Source organism: Alligator mississippiensis, chromosome 1, assembly GCF_030867095.1.
Source record: "Alligator mississippiensis isolate rAllMis1 chromosome 1, rAllMis1, whole genome shotgun sequence".
NCBI lineage: Eukaryota > Metazoa > Chordata > Crocodylia > Alligatoridae > Alligator > Alligator mississippiensis.
In genome coordinates this window covers 28,968,268-28,985,036 of record NC_081824.1, presented here as the reverse complement: position 1 = coordinate 28,985,036, position 16,769 = coordinate 28,968,268, and the positions used below count along the sequence as shown (strand labels likewise).

Here is a 16,769-nt window from a genome sequence, read left to right as displayed (position 1 = left end):
CCAGGGCTGCTACTCAGTTGTTTTCTTTCTTCAGCCTAAAATTAAGAGGCTTTCAAAAGTGTAAAACTAAGGCTGATTCACAGAAGGACCTTATCTTAAAGCAGATTAGGAGTATTGAAGCTGTGATGATCCAGAAAATATTCGAGAAGGGGTTTCTTGGGTAATATCTTTTATTGGACTAGTTAGGAGAGATATTAGAAAAGCATTTAGACACAAAGTGAACTTTCTCAGGTCTGGAAAAGAAGTCCTTGCTTATTTTAAAGAAAAGGCAACTCTGTCTTAAGAAGAGTAGCACAGAGTCAAGATCCCAATAGCTGCTTCCATTAGTTTCTACTCCCTTATCAGTGAATATTCATGAGCAAGCCTGGTTTCCAATGGCAACAGTAAACACACTGGGGAAACCAGCAGTCATCAGGGGGTTTATTTCTGCTGCACAAACAGAACAAAAACCTAAGCCTGACAAACTCAACATCATTCTCTACAGCAGACTTTGCTGCTAGCTCAGCACCTATCCTGGGGACTGGGAAAGCAACATGGAGCGTGGTCTCAACTGCACCCAACGCTGACTGGTCTCTCAAGCTGAGCATTAGGATTTGCTGTTTACAGCCAGGATTTTTATTCTTCTAACAAGTGTTCTTTGCAAAGTTCTTGCTATAGTGAAGCTACTAGTAGAAAGTGCTGCTTAACCAAAGGGGAAATAAAAATAGTACACAGTCACAGTTGGAGCTGTGCTTTTACTTGCCAAGGGTGAGAGGAGAGAAAGCAGCAGGGTGGATGAATCTGGCAAGCATCTCCTCTTAACCTACCTAGTGGTGACACCATCTTACGTGAGAGTAGATACACACACAATGGGGAGCAGATCACCTGGATTCAGAAACACCTCAGCTGGGTACCAGTTATCAGCAACCAAATCATTGGTGGAACTGGCCTCATCCTCATCCTCATCTCCTGCTTTCAGCAGCACCCAGCTTGGAAGAGCTGTTACAGCCACCAAGGCAGCCCGGGCCCGGGAGGAAGAACAAGTAGCCCTGCGGCAGGACCAGGTTCGACAGGACAAAATTTGGAGGGAGTTTGTGGAGGCCGAATGGAGGGGAAGAAAGTGTTGGTAAGTACTTTGAGTCCAACATCACATTCTCCTCTTAACAGTGCTACTGCAGCTCCCCACAGACCAAGGGCCTAATGCAAAGCTCGATATATCAATGGAAAGACTTGCACTACATAGGCTTTTATGAGGCTGTGAATCCAGCTGCTGCTAAGACCACATTTCTCCTCTGTTTTCTTCATTTTTCAAAAACACACAAGTAAAGTATCTCCTGGCATGTCAGGCTGGAGCTGTAATGGAGGTGCAAAGGGACAGCATGCTGGATACTACTCAGCTTTACGTGGAGGTCCACAGAGCCAGGATATGTCGTGACGCATTTGTAATTTATCACAGAGAGTGATATTATTGCATGTCCTCTACTACTTGGAAATGGCTGAAATGGAGCCTGGACAGACTGTCCTGCCAAAAATTACTGTATTTCAAATCCGTAAATCTCTTGCATGCCACAAACCCACATGCAAACATACACACAGGGAAAATCCCATTGTTACGAATACATCAGCAGGGTGTTCAGCACATGCAGGTCATAAACTATGCTTTGACAGGCGGTATACACTGCTGAGTTGAAAGAACCAAGCATTAAGATGCCTCTCAGAATATCTGAATTCAAATCTCTGATGTGCAACATAAACAGGCTGGTTACAAGAATGTCCGTTGTGAAACCAAGATTGGCTTGAGTTGTAATTGTATGCCAGCCTTACCCAGCTACCAGGGAGGAAGGAGAGGAGAAGGCGCTCAGATGGATTCAATAGGAATGAGGAAATACATCTTCTGGTAACTTATCTTACTCCTCAGCTTCTTGGAGTAAGTAAAAACCATGTCAGTATTTCTTTTTTCAGTGACATACTTTTAATTTTTTTGTTATCTCTCCTAGAGGCAGAGCTGAAAGAAATATCACCAGCTGTTCCAGATCCACACCCCCCACCTTCTACATACATATACATGTGTGCACTCATGTACACACACACACAGAACACTTAGGATAAGAGAAGTCCTTTGCCTGCTAGTGGCCTGACAAGAAAACCAGACTGCAAGTGAATGGGTTAAATTGCAGAGGCCCAAGCTTTTCTCTATTGCTAGTACCTCTGGATACAGATATTGTATATATGCCCAGAGCAGTGGAGACCCATAGTTGGGGCCTCTCTCAGTACAGGAATGCAAATACATATCATTATCATTGCTATTATAGTAACTATCATTGTTATTTTATCAATGCCATAATAGCACTTTCCCTCCATAGCTGTTGTAGCACCTTACAGAAAGGTAAACTTTCACTGTCTCCATTTTCAAGATGCAGAAACTCCACACAGTCTGTAAAGGGATGTGCCCAGAGTTATATGGCAAGTTGGTAATGGAGCCAGGGAACAGAATCCGTTTCTTGATTCTCAGTACTAGGCTTGTATCTCTACTGCTGGCTGCATAAAACATTGTTGCAGGTAGTTGCCCTTACTTGCTCATACAGCTTGGTCTAGATCTATATTAGGGGCTTCTGCCAACATAGCTGGGTTGGCCCACACCAAGGAACCCAGGCCAGAAAGACTTCCTGGATCATGGAAACCAGTCCCCAAGTACAGAAACAGGAGCAGAGACCAGGTTCCCGGCCTTCTGCTACTTCAGCTGAGTGGCCAAGCTACTTGGCTACAGAATCATGCTCCAAGAGAACATAAACCTGATAGCTGTGCTGGCAATAACCCCTAGTTACTGTGTAGGCATAGTAATACCACCAATATTACACTTGTACCAGCGTGGCTTTTTCACTTTAGAGAGGATGCTTGGGGGGAGGGGCTGGGCAGGGGAGAGGCAGGTAGAAGAGGAAACACGGTCATAAATTTCAGGGCTTTATTGTAGTGTTTCCAACAACTCTTGCAATGGGATTTTTATCACAAATCTGAAAACCTGGCCCTGACTCAGCATCAGGTAATGTCTATCAAGAGGACACATCAGCACATTGCCTGGCATCACACAAATGCAGCTCTACTGCTTCTGATGCAGGCGGCAACTGTCCCTTAAAAGACCAAATTCCCTCGTCTGCCATGCTGTATTAAGGCATCTACACTAGCTGGCACCAGAAGTGGCAAAGTCTAGTTTCATTGCCTGTCTGTAGAGCATCCAGGACAGTGTCCCATATTTTGCTTCCACAATGTTGCTCACTTCAGATGAGCATGGTATAAGAACTTGAATGATTAGCTTGCAATTAAGTTGAATACAAATTCAAAATCGGATTCATTCTAAGATGAAATTGTAGTTTGGTTCTAAAAAAAGAAGTCTGATTTTATTATAATGGTCAGGTCCTGTGGCTTAGGTAAAAGAACCTGGCATTATGAGAGAAGACAGAGGGAGAGAGAGAGGGGAGGAAACAGCCTCCAAAATATGATCTATACTAAAGGCAAAGACACTATCATCATTATCTATTTCTGTGGAATGAACAGTGTTTCCTCATAACATACAAGTAGAAACTCTTCTTTTTATTATTCAATACACGTACTGTCTCTTACTATGCATTTGTACACTGTGACTGGGGTCTTCCATTAATGCACCCTTCTTTTCAGTAGGACACACACAGGAATGGCAAGCATTTATAGTTAAAAAACTAGCCAATTCTGACACTGCATCTACTCAATTCTCTTTTAGAAAGAAAAAACAAAAAGTAATGGATTGTTTAAAATAAAACTGCAACCAAAAAAGAACAGCGATTCTGTGATACAGCATTCAGTTGATTTACAAAAATAGAACATAAAAAATAAAGTACCTAATAGGATCATGTCACTAAAGTAAAAATCTTGGGTTCTATTTCTAGGTATCAAAATTGGAGTTTCCTGAAGGACTATGACCCATTGGTAAGTTAGAGATAAACTACTAACTGTAACACAAGTTCTCTTTTGGTTTGTAACAGTTTGAAGTAGGCTAGCTTTTTTAATTGAAACACCCTCGAATATAATTTGTCAACTGCTTTAAGATTAAGAGCTGGGAGTAAATATGAGATGTGAAGTGCCAGTCATCTGCTATATTTGTACTAAACAGATTAAATGCAACGTGTGGGTTCTAGTTCTCTTTTAAATAATTAACAAAGCCCATAAGTGGGTAAGCATTTAAAAGGAAGCTGAAACATATAAAAAAAGAGAAAAAATCACTGCCACAATATGGCCACATTCTCTTTTGACTGATAGCCTGTGAAATGCTGAAGTCAATGAATTTTCCTGGAAAGTCTTGCTCCCATGAAAGTCAATGGTAAAAAAATAACACTGATTTCAAATGGGGACTGTAAGTCCTGACTGCAAACAGAATTGTGTATTTTAAGGGGAAGGGGGTGGGGTGGGGAAGGGGGAGGTATTTTTACAAAAGTGCATCCCAATTATTTTGGTCCCAGTCCTTCAGCCCTTCTTACTCCTCACTGGAATAATTGAAACCTCCTTACTGAAGTAATTGGGAAACTGCCTACGTAAAGTCACAGGACTACCCGCCTTTATACTTTAAAATAACGAATGACAACACAATTAACCAGTGGACAATTCAATGAGACAGTTTGAAACTGCCTTCTGATGAAAGCTGTGCATAAAATGCTGGGTACTCAATTTAATATTTAGAAAAACTGTCCTCTCTTTGCTCTGTTGGAGATCATTGTTTGGGATTTTTATTCCTTTCAACAGTAAATACGGGTCAGTCTTCTCAGAAGATGATTGGATTCTCCTTGATTTCAATTAATGATAATTAATTGTACTGCATCTACACAGCATGTTCACATACATTTAGTGAATAAGACATAGGAGAAAATTTCCAAAATTCTTAATAACTTTTCCAAAGTGATTTGGGCACTGCAAAGCTGAAGTCTCTTTTGAAAATGGAAGATACATGTTTTTGAAAACATAATCTGTAACACTCTTTTTATTTATGTTACCTAGGGCAAGAAAAAGGAGCAGAAACCACTGCCAAAATTTGTTTCTGTGTTTTCCGAAACAATCCCCAACACCACCAACCAGGCTATCGGCAGCAGAATGAACACTGAATTGGGCAGGATGCTAGTGAACATGGATTACTTCATCAACAGTGGAGGACGAAAGAAGAAACTTGAAAATGAGCTTCAGCCTTGTTAGTGGTAGAAAGAAAATGCCACCAACATTTTTTTGCAAGAATCCATATTAAGGAATGTAGTAGGTGGAGTAATAATGCATCAAATGTTTCCCAGAAAGACTGGTATCATTGCTCCACATGACATTTTTTCAAGAGTAAAAATGAACCTTGTTCCTGAAAGCCTTTTGAGGAAGTCCTGTTTTCACTTTGGGGGAGAGGTCAAAGCAGATAAACATATGTATTATTAATACTACAGGGCCCAATCTTGTTTCTATCACAGTCAAATGGTAATTTTGCCATTAATTTCAGAGGGAACAGGAGCCAGAATGCATCTTCTGCTGCATGTTTTTATCTGCTGAGTACAAACAACAAAGGGAGATCCTAAAATAACTAAAGATCACAACATCTTGCAGAATCATATTCCTTTTTTCATTTTCAAAAATCACTGGGCTGTAGTGAGGCAAGTTGTTGTTTTCTGTCTACTAATTTTAACAGGGAGCTGGGGACTGAACAATGTACAGGAGAGGCCAGTCCATAGAAGACTGATAGGCTGCAGGAACCCAGTGCAGAACCAGAGGCTCTGCAGTAAGGCAATAGGGCAGAATACTTATGGTGGTGCTGGTAGCACACCAAGAATACCGTAGGACAGAGTTCAGCCTGGAGAAGAGGGAAACTGCTAGTGCAGAGAACACCTGCACTGGATCAAAAGAAAGTACATGATTCCCAGGCTCATGGCTTGGTCGATATATAACTCCAGGCTGAGGCCAGAGAAGGAGGTTGGCTCTGCAAGCTGCCAGGAAAGGAGCTCTGCATGGCAATAACTGCAGCTGAGGGACTGCTGGGGAACTCCACTGCCCTGCTGACTGCAACTGTGCTGAGCACTTCTAGTTGAGTTACAGCTGGGGGGTTTACCTTTTTGTTGTGGTTATTACAGGTGGACTGTGTTGGTACTAGCAAGGGGAGCTGGAGGTCCAAATAGTGCCAGGAAGGTACAAGGAGCCTTGGGCTTGCCATGGCAGGGAACAAGCTACAGTCTAGCCCATAAGAGGCAGAGGTTGGAGTGGGCCACATGTTGACCTAGGGCTGCAAACCTACTGGCACTTTTAAAGATACAGAGGCCATATTGAGCAGGGACTGTGACCCTGCTGCAAGCCTGCTATGCCCAATTAGACATTAACAGTTAACACCTGCAAGGCATGGGTGTGGCTAGATGGGAGGTTGGAGACCATGAAATTGACCCATAAGGCTTAAGTTTCTAGTACACTGACCAAAAGCAGATCAGAAACTACTCTGGGGCCTGGGCAGCCTCCCTGTTTCCAAGTTAAATAATTCCAGCACAGCATGGCAGGAAAGAGAGCTGCAGATAAGACTAGCCCCCAAAATCTAGTCTCACACCCCTATAAACATTCATCCTTGGATTAAAGAGATTCATAGCTCTGGAGACCTTGGCTGTAAAAGTAGACCATTATCACAGTGAAGGTAACATTTTCTATAATACCTAGAGCCGTTTCCTTAGTGGCCTTTGAAAGTAAAGAGCAAAACTTTGGTTTTGACCTGGTGTTCTATAAGGATTCAGAGTTGAGCAGAGCATTGGGGTGATGCAAGGAAGATGGCTGTTTTAGAAGCCAATTTTAGCTTTTTACAGGTAGAATGATCAGCCTGGTAGCATAACGAGGGCAGGGTGAGTGAGGTACCATCCCCAGATGCCAATTTAAAGGGGGTACCAACAACACCCAACATTGTACCACATCCCTGCTCTCTGGTGCTTGGCACAACCCTTCTCCCCTTGCTTTGCTCAGGGCATTGAAATTGCTTATGACTCTGGCTCAGCAGCAGTGAAACAGATTAAATCTACTGAAGACCAGGAAGCCATGTAATACTGAAGCATGGTTTATCACCTGAAGCCATGAAGTGCTCTAGTCAGACTTAGGTGCAAAGATTTTTTTTTTGCAGTTGCAGCTATTTCAGACTGTAGCATGTCAGAACTTAGACAAACTTGACAACAAGGAGCCAAGTCTCATAGAAAGTCAATGGGACTTCAGAGAGATGGGGGAATAGTTGGCATATAATGTTCTCTGTGTTAGGGGTAAAGAAACTGTAGACCTGTAGTAGGTGACACTGTCACCTACTGCCATTTAAGGCTCTGCTGGATCTAACAGGTTCCCTAATAACTTCACATGTTTTAAGGGTGGAGGAAAGGAATGAACCTTTTAAGATTCCACAATAATGCATTCTGGAGATGGAGGAACACAACACTGCAAATAGACTGGAAGGAGGACTGCACCATTCAAATGCTTTGCCATTACCCCTTGATGGGACATAGTTCTTATTCAACCTTCCGTAACATCTCAGTTATAATTTGTGAGGATTTTGTAATTCAGTATGAAAGCATTTAAATTGATATGGCTAGCAACCTCCAGATGGCACTCCAAACCCAACAATACTCTGGAAAAAAAATGGTTGCAGCAAAACACCATTAAGCAATGAGTGGTTAAAACAACATTAACATAGATAGTGGATATGTCTACATGAGATGCTTTACTGTGCAGTAGACTAACCTACTGCACAGTAAAGCATCACTATGTAACCATGCACTGAGCTACTGCACAGTAGATTAGTCTACTGTGTAGTTTTATACTACCTGTAAATACAGGTAGATTTACTGTGCAGTAGCACATGGTTACATAGCTAACCTGGAGCAAATTGCTCTGGGTCAGCCCAGACAGCAGAGGGAGGAAGAACAATCCCTCCCTTGGGAGCTGCCTACTGCCAGGGCCAGCTCTGATCGCAGGACAAGGCGGAGACAATGTCCCCTTGCTACTGCAGTAGGCAGGTCTGGCCCCCCTCCAAGGTCAAAGCTGGGACTGGGACATTGCCCCTGCACTGGGAGCTGCCTGCTGCTAGGGCCAGCCCTGGTCAGTGAGCCAGGCCAGGACAATGTCCGCTGCCTCTGCAGCAGGCAGGTCCAGCCCCTAGCTTCAAGATCAAAGATGGGAACTGGGACATAACCTCCTGCAGCAGGCTGCTCCCTGGGCAGGGGGCAGCTCCCAGAGTAGGAGGCAATGTTCTTGGAGCCAGGGGCTGGACCTGCCTGCTGCAGGGGCAAGGGGACTTGTCCCCTCCCAGCTCTGCAATCAGAGCCACCCTGGTACCAGGAAGCTGCCAGGAGCAGGGAGCAATGTCCCAGCCCCCAGCTCTGATGATGGAGCTAGGGGTTGAGAGCTGCCTGCTGCAGGAGCAGTGGACATTGCCCTGGCTCAACTCCATGATCAGAGCAGGGGTTGGACAGCAGGCAGCTGCCTGTGGGGATGGAAAGGCAGTTGCCCTGAAGATGAGACAGTTCCCCCCACCCCCTAAAGTCCAGGCCTGACACTGGTGCCACCTGCCAGCCCAAGGGAGTGTAGAGCTCCCTGTGGCTGCCATATAGCAGCCAGGCAGGACAGGAGTATCCCTGCCCTGAACTGCTCCTGCCAGGAGCAAATTTGCTCCTGATGGGTGCACACTTACTGTGCAGTATTTTACTGTGCAGTATTTTCCTGCGCAGTCAGTTTTCTGAGTATTATTTGCACATGTAGACATGCCCAGTGAATCATATTTTCAGTTCAATGGAGTTACTCTGGATTTATGAAAGCTTACTGAAAGAGTAACTTCAGGTTTACTCTGAGCACAGAATATTTTTTTTTCTGAACTGGATCAAGCAAAATAATGTAAAAGTAATGTCAAGGGATTTGCAGCAAAAAGTCAGATTTGTTTGTCATTTAATTAAAAGTGTTAATGGGTTAAAGTGTTTAGCTGGTGAAAAGATGTAAGGCCTTTTCAGAATTATTTAAATTTACTGCTGGAATGAATAGTTTCTCATCTTCAATGTATGTCAAATCAGGCTTCTTTATTCCAAAGTTTTGGCATGATGGAAGTAGGTGAAAAAACATTTTATATCTTTGCTACTTGCCAATGAGAAAATTCCAAAGCTGTTTGTGTCTAATAAGGGAAATGACTTTTCAAGACTATCTAGTATCAGAGAGGATGTGGAATTTGAATAGATATAAGAATTAATCCTAAGGGTTCTGCTTTAGATGAACAGCTGCAACTCCCACTGAAATTCCGTGCACAAGTACAATGAAGTATGTAGAAATCAGATTAATCTAGTTAGTATACCCAAGAGCGGATTTGGTCCATAAAAGATTTTTGTTTTTATATAGGTGTCAAGGAGAATGGAAGTTAGATCTGTATAAAAATAAATTTTGTTTAAAAAAAAAAGAAGAAAGCAAGCAAGACTTGTTGTTTTGGTATTCTAGCTGAAATTAGACTATATCCCTAAATAGCATATTAGTAATCTCCATAATTTTTTTAAATTTTGAAGTCTTCTATTTGGCTGTAAATGTAAGAATAGCATCTCTAAGAGCGTGATTGTGCCCACATTCTCACACAGACCTCCTGAAATCAGTAACTCGTCTGAAAAGTTTGTTCCAATACACTGTGCCAGCAAGCAATGAGAACACTTCTGAAATGTCACACTTAGACTTTCTTTCTGGGCATATGGCTGCAAGTCACTGTAATTTTCTTCCAACAAATGTTTATGTTGTTTTCACTTACAAATAGAGGGCCTAATTCTGCTTTCCTGACCCAGGCAAAGCTCCTGCTAAAATAGACAAGGTCCTCTATATCATACTTATGATATAGAGCATGTTTACATGGTATGAAGAAGGGTCCTGATTGTATGCAAGTAGTTTTACTACTATACTGTACTTTAATGAGACTACTCACTGTTGTAAAGTTACCCCCGTATGTACATGTTGGCTGGATGAGGGCCTAACTTACATTTCGCTTCTTAAAACCCCTGGTAAAAACAAGTTTTACAAAAATCTTTGACCAAGTAGTTCACAAATTTGTAAGCATGCCTGAGTTTGTGCCAAAACATACAAGAATTTTCAGCTTAATCAGGAAAGTGTACAGCCATAGAAAAATAGAACTGTGCAGCCCAGTTTCAATGTGTGATCAAGTTAATACCTTGATTTTATGATTAAGCTAACTGAAAAGAAGATTAAAAATGGCTTTGAAGTGCTGGTAGGCAACAATTGGATATTAATAGCTTATTTTTCCCCAAAGGTGCTGAGTGCACACAACTCCTATTGAAACTGATGGGAGCAGCAACTTTAACAAAAAGCAGGCGATCATGCTTTTCCATTAACAAATGTTTCCATAAGGAAAATGATTGTTTAGAAAATTACACAGACATATCAGTTACAGTGCAACCTGAATAATCTGAATGAGTAAGAGGTTGCCTGGAGCTGGAAAATGATTTCTTTTTTTTTTTTTTACCTATTTCACCAGGGCAAATTAGTCTTCTCTGGGCCTTGGGCTGTGGTGACGAGTTAATTTAAAACTACTTGGGGTGTTTACACTCTAAGTTGCACTATATACAAAACCTAAAAGTAGTGGGAGATCTAACCAAGACTGCAACTGTGTTTGCAAGTAAGAAAAGGCAGGTGCAAAAGCATAACTGTAATCATCATCCAGTTGCTTTCTCAGTCTAACAGTACCACTTCTGCTGAATCTTAAACTTTAGCCAACTAAACTTCATTTATAATAATATACATTTTTATATAGAAAGTCAGACTAGATGATTAGGACTTTAAAAACTATGAATAAGCCATGGAAAAATAATAACAATATATCTTGGACATCTTGAACTGTATTGTGAACTTTTGTAAAGTGTTCTTATGGTACACAATTTTGCAAGCTTTGTCATCAGATCCCAAATGTTAAACATTAGGACAATTATTTTTCCATATTTTGTATATGTATATTATTTGTATAGTTACAAAACAAATGAGTTTAGAGTAGCTGCATCATTCTTCAGTCTGAAAAGTATTTTTTGAGCACTCTTACATTAGTTCTACCAGGTGCACTCAGAGTTTTTTAGTGCTCCAAAACTACACATTGTGTAGGTTCTCATTTCAGGGCCTGCTCGTAGACAAATAAAGAAAATATTTTTGTGAAATGTACAGTATATATTTAGCAGTACCTTGCCTACCGTATATGTCCGGATTTGTTATACTTTGCCACTTTATAAGGGTAGAAATATAATTCTCCAAAGGTATTCGTTGAAGATTTTCCATAAAAAGTTCTAGTTTAAAGGATTTATTTCCCCTGTAGCTCAAAATATATAGCAATATTGGTGATGACTGCAAATTCAATCATGTTTCTTAGAAAAGCCACATAACTTCCACTCTTTCTGCCTTCTAAATTTCTAAGTTTCAAACTAATGAGATCTACTTCACTTCACAGAAATCATTTCAGTGGGCACCATTATGATATGATTTATCATGGCATGACCAAAAAAAAAGGTTACATGTCAGCACTCAGATGCCAAATTGCAATGGTCTGTGAATGGACATTACATATCTGACTCTTTTTGGCTTGCCACCCACCTGTATTCACTACTGCATGTAAAAGTATAAAGATCTGAATTGAAGCTTACCTTCTAGCAGGCTATGATCTTAGTCATTTGTGCAAAGATTTGTTTTGTTTGGGATATTTTTGGTTGTTTATTTTAAAATTGATAACTTGCCATGGCCCAAGCAGCCTTTTAAAGTCCCACCCAGATATGACATCCCTAAAATGTTTAGGTAATCCAAGGGTTTCTAAGTTAAAAACTCTTCTAGCTCTTTTAAATTATTTAATTCTATTTAGTACCCCTGCTCTCTGCCAGTCCTTCACAGCACCTGACGAAGTAGGCTGTCAGTTTAGAAAGCTTATGCATTTCTAAATGAGTTAATCGCTAAGGGTGTCTATACTTGTGCTCTGGGTTAGGAGGGGGTGCTTTAAGAATGGCTCCCAGATGGCCATTTTTACTTTTTTTAAATTTTTACTTGATGTTTTTGCACATTAAGTTCTTCTCACAAAAACAGCTGCTACTTAGCAAGCCATGTTATTTCAGATAACATGTCCATCCTTAGCATGACTTACAGATGCCAGTGTAACTGCTCTGGTGAAGATGAATGAGCCATATCACAAAGCAAATACTGAATCAACGATTTATATTTTTGCTTACAGTACTTTCATTCAAGCCAAGCAAAGTTTTTTTTCAAACTAAAATTCCATAGGCCTTTCATAAACACAGCAATGTTTTTGTTCTGCCATTAACAGAAGCATAGGGCACACCGCATGCATCAAACCATTTAATCTGCATGCAACCTTCAGTGCTTCTTTTGCCTTCCTGTCAGGCACTGTTTCACATGAAACAAATAAAAATCTGCAGGACAAGCCATGGGGTACCATGCATGGGGACCAGGTAATCAAAAAAACAGGCATTCTACTCAACAGCATACAGGCTGGGGAGGGCTTTTTATTAGAAAGCAATGCACTAATTTCATAGATTTCATAGACATTAGGGCTGGAAGGGACCTCAGAAGATCATCGAGTCCAGCCCTCTGCCCAAAGGGCAGGAAGTCAGCTGGGTTCATAGGATCCCAGCAAGATGAGCATCCAGTTTGCTCTTGAAGGTGTTCAATGTAGGCGCTTGAACCACCTCCGGTGGCAGGCTGTTCCAGGCCTTGGGGGCTTGGACAGTAAAGAAATTCTTCCTTATGTCCAGCCTGAAACGGTCTTGTAGTAGTTTATGACCATTCGACCTAGTCGTCATCCCTTGGGGCGCTCTGGTGAACAAACATTCCCCCAGATACTGGTGGTCACCCCTGGTAAACTTATAGGTGGCCATCAGATCACCCCTGAGCCTGCGCTTTTCCAGGCTAAAGAGCCCCAGGGCTCTCAGCCTGTCATCGTAGGGTCTGCTTCCCTGACCTCTGATCATGTGCGTGGCTCTTCTCTGGACTCTCTCAAGCTTCTCCACATCCTTTTTGAATTGTGGAGCCCAAAACTGGACGCAGTACTCCAGCTGCGGCCTCACTAAGGCCAAGTACAAGGGGAGAATGACGTCCCGGGATTTGCTTGAGAAGCATCTATGGATGCAAGCCAGTGTTTTGGTCCCTTTACTAGCCACAGCATCGCACTGCAGGCTCATGTTCATCTTGTGGTCAATGATGACCCCCAAGTCTCTTTCTTGCATAGTGCTAGCCAACATAGCACTGCCGAGCCTATAAGGATGCTGCGGGTTTTTCTTCCCAAGGTGGAGAACGTTGCCCACTTGCTGAGCCTGTCCAGGTCAGCCTGGATCACCTGCCTGTCTTCTGGTGTGGATGCTTTTCCCCAAAGTTTGGTGTCATCAGCGAACTTGGCCAGTCCGCTTCTGACTCCAGTGTCCACATCATTAATGAAGATGTTGAACAGTATCGGTCCAAGGACAGAGCCTTGGGGGACCCCACTCATCACAGGACACCACGATGAGTGACTTCCATCAATTACTACCCTCTGGGTCCGACCCCGGAGCCAGTTTTCCAGCCAGTAGATCGTGGAGGACCCAAGGCGACAATTGGCCAGTTTCTCTAAGAGGTGATTATGGGAAACCAGGTCAAAGGCTTTTTTGAAGTCAAGATATATGACATCAATCTCTTCTCCCTTGTGCAGGTGATAGGTCACCTAAGATGAAGGATGTTTCCTGGCTTTCCAGGAATTTCCCCGGTTTAAGCGTTTGTGCTAGCTTCCAAGTACAAACAGCAAAACAAACCCTTTTTCCCCAGTTTTGGCTGGGCCTTAGCTGGCCTGGGATATTTGGTTACCAGCCTTTTCTCTCCCTTTGCCTCCTCTGTTGTTCTTGTACAGACAAATTTCCAGTAACTACCTGCAATGCAGTTCCTACTCCTTACCTTTCATTAATGATCTGGAAGACGGGATGGACTGCACCTTCAGCAAGTTCACAGATGACACCAAGCTGGAGGGGTTGGGGGAGGAGGGAAGGGGAGATGTAGTAGATACACTGGAGGGTAGGGCTAGGATTCAGAATGACCTAGACAAATTGGAGGACTGGGCCAAAAGAAATCTCATGAGGTTCAACAAAGGACAGGTGCAAAGTCCTGCAATTAGGACAGAACAATCCCATGCACAACTACAGGCTGGGGGCTGACTGGCTGGGCAACAGCTCTACAGAAAATGATCTGGGGGTTACAGTGAACAATAAGATGGATATTAGTCAGCAGTGTGCCCTTGTTTCCAAGGAAGCTAACAGCATACGAGGCTGAATTGGTAGGTGTGTTGCCAGCATATCAAGGGAAGTGATTATTCCACTCTATTCTGCACAGGTGAAGCCACAGCTGGAGTACTGTGTCCAGTTTTGGAGCACCCCCTACAGAAAGGATGTGGACAAGTTGGAGATAGTCCAGGGGAGAGCACGAAAATAATTTGGGCACAGAGGTACATGACTTATGAGGAGAGGCTGAGGGAACTGGGTTTATTTAGTTTGCAGAAGAGAAAACTGAGGGGGAATTTAATGGCAGCCTTCAACTACCTGAAGGGGGTTCCAAAGAGGATGGAGCTGGACTGTTCTCAGTGGTGTCAGATAAACAGAGCAAGGAGAAATGGTCTCAAGCTGCAGCAAGGGACGTTTAAGTTGGACATTTGGAAAAACTCTCACTAGGAGGGTGGTGAAGCACTGGAACAGGTGACCTAGAGAGATGGTGGAATCTCCATCCTTGGAGGTTTTTAAGGCCTGGCCTGACAAAGCCCTGGCTAGAATGATCTAGTTGGGGAGCTTTGAGCAGGGTTTGGACTAGATGATCTCCTGAGGTCCCTTCCAACTCAATTATTTATGATTCTATGATTCTTCCTCTTCCAAAAGTTTGTCACCTGGCCTAGAGCAAACAGTGGCTGCTCTGCCATATCTGCCTCCCTCAGAACCCAGGGCCAACAAAGGGACAAAGGCATGTGTTTAAGGTCCCAGAGCTCAAAGACCTTATGATACCATCAGCATAAGGCAGGGGTGGGCAATTATTTTGGCAGAAGGGCCACTATAATGAGTTTTGGGGAAGCATCAAGCGCCGCAAGGATAACCCCACGTCTTGACAGGTGCCCCTCCCCCTGGTTGCCATTTTGGGATCAGAAGTCCCACCCCCTAACCCCTGACCTTTGCTACTAGAAGTCTCTCCCCTTGCTCCAGAAGTAGTCCTTCTGCTGCAGGGGGGGGGGGGGTTGCCATCTTAGAACTGGGAAAAAAATCATATACTAAAAATCAAACATCTACTATAAAATAGTTTAAATTAATAAATAATTTTGCCAATTTACATGTGTTTGCATAGAATGTGTATGTGCATGTGTGTAGATAGATAGATAGATAGATAGATAGATAGATAGATAGATAGATTTGGAAGCGATTGCATAATAGCTCAAAATCAAATCTTACTCTTGTATATTGTGTGGGGGTGTGGGGGGTGTGGTTGGAGTATGTGTTTGGGGAGTGTGTGTGTGTGGTGAGATATGCGGGGTGTGGGTATGGTGGGGATAGGGTGTGTGCATGGGTATGTGATAGGGTGGGAGGTCTGAGGGCGGTGTGTGTAGGCTGTGGGGGAGGATATGGGTGTGGGAGTGTGTGTGTGTGTGTGTGTGTGTGTGTGTGGAGAGTATGGTGGGCTGTGGGGTGTGTGGGAGGGTGTGAGTGTTTGCAAGCTTGTGGGGGTGTGTGAGGGTACGGGTGTGTATGGGGGGTATGGTGGGGGTGGGGTGTGTGGGAAGGTGTGGGTGTGTGGGTGGCGGGGTGGGTCCCTGGAGCCACATGTGGCAGCCATGTGTAGGGGACAGCTCCTTTTCCCCCGGTGGGAGTCCCTGGCCCTGGCCCAGTGGAGCCCTTACCTGAATTACTACTCTCACAGGGAAGGAGAGAGGGCTGGGAAACAGCACTGGGGTCACCAGGCAAAAGCCTCTGCCAGGAAGAAGCTTCTTGTCTCCAGCACCCCCTACCTTGGAGCTGGGGGCGGTGAGGGTCAGGCCAGGCTAGGGTGAAGCCAGAGCTGCCACTGCAGCAGGTGCAGGTGCCTCCACCTCCTGTATGGGGATATCGGGTTGCAGAGGGCCAGGACCAGTGATAATTATCTTTTGGCTTTTGGAGGGTCCCCGTGGGCTGGATGGAATTGCTTGGTGGGCTGAATCCAGACCACAGGCCATAATTTGCCTGCCCCTGGCATAAGGTCAAGTGTAGAGTGCCTCATGTAGGGCGCAAAAATATCCAGCACACCTACTGTCTTGGAAGTGACCCTCTCAGCAGCACAGAAGCAGAAAGGGATCTTGGAGTCATAGTGGACTCCAAGATGAACATGAGTCGTCAGCGTGATGAAATCATCAGCAAAGTCAACCACACTTTATCATGCATCAGCAGATGCAAGGCAAATAGATCCAAGGTGATACTTCCGCTCTATGTAGCATTGGTCAGACCGCAGTTGGAGTACTGCATCCAGTTTTGGGTGCCGTACTTCAAGAAGGATGTTGATAGACTTGAGAGGGTCCAGAGGAGGGCCACTCGTATGGTTAGGGGCTTACAGGACAAGCCCTATGAGGAGAGACTGAGGAACCTGGACCTCTTCAACCTCCGGAAGAGAAGGCTGAGAGGTGATCTTGTGGCTGCCTACAAATTCATTAGGGGGATGCAGCAAGGGATCGGAGATGCTCTGTTCATCAGGGCGCCTCTTGGGGTAACAAGGAACAATGGTCACAA

The 16,769-nt window shown here is 43.6% G+C and overlaps 1 protein-coding gene across 1 annotated transcript; it reads left to right on the top strand.

Annotated features, from left to right (window-relative positions):
- Positions 1-415: 415 nt before the first annotated feature.
- C1H2orf50 (chromosome 1 C2orf50 homolog) lies at positions 416-5,355 on the top strand. The gene is made up of 3 exons (XM_019492664.1): positions 416-1,105; positions 3,900-3,939; positions 5,002-5,355. Exons 1-3 carry the CDS (start codon positions 849-851, stop codon positions 5,191-5,193), a joined length of 489 nt encoding a protein of 162 aa, XP_019348209.1. The 5' UTR covers positions 416-848; the 3' UTR covers positions 5,194-5,355.
- Positions 5,356-16,769: the final 11,414 nt, after the last annotated feature.

Coding starts and splice junctions, on each gene's coding strand:
- C1H2orf50 (XM_019492664.1), top strand. CDS start 849: ATGGGGAGCAGATCACCTGGATTCAGAAACACCTCAGCTGGGTACCAG. Junction 1,106..3,899: donor TGGAGGGGAAGAAAGTGTTG/GTAAGTACTTTG, acceptor TTCTATTTCTAG/GTATCAAAATTGGAGTTTCC. Junction 3,940..5,001: donor TGAAGGACTATGACCCATTG/GTAAGTTAGAGA, acceptor TATGTTACCTAG/GGCAAGAAAAAGGAGCAGAA.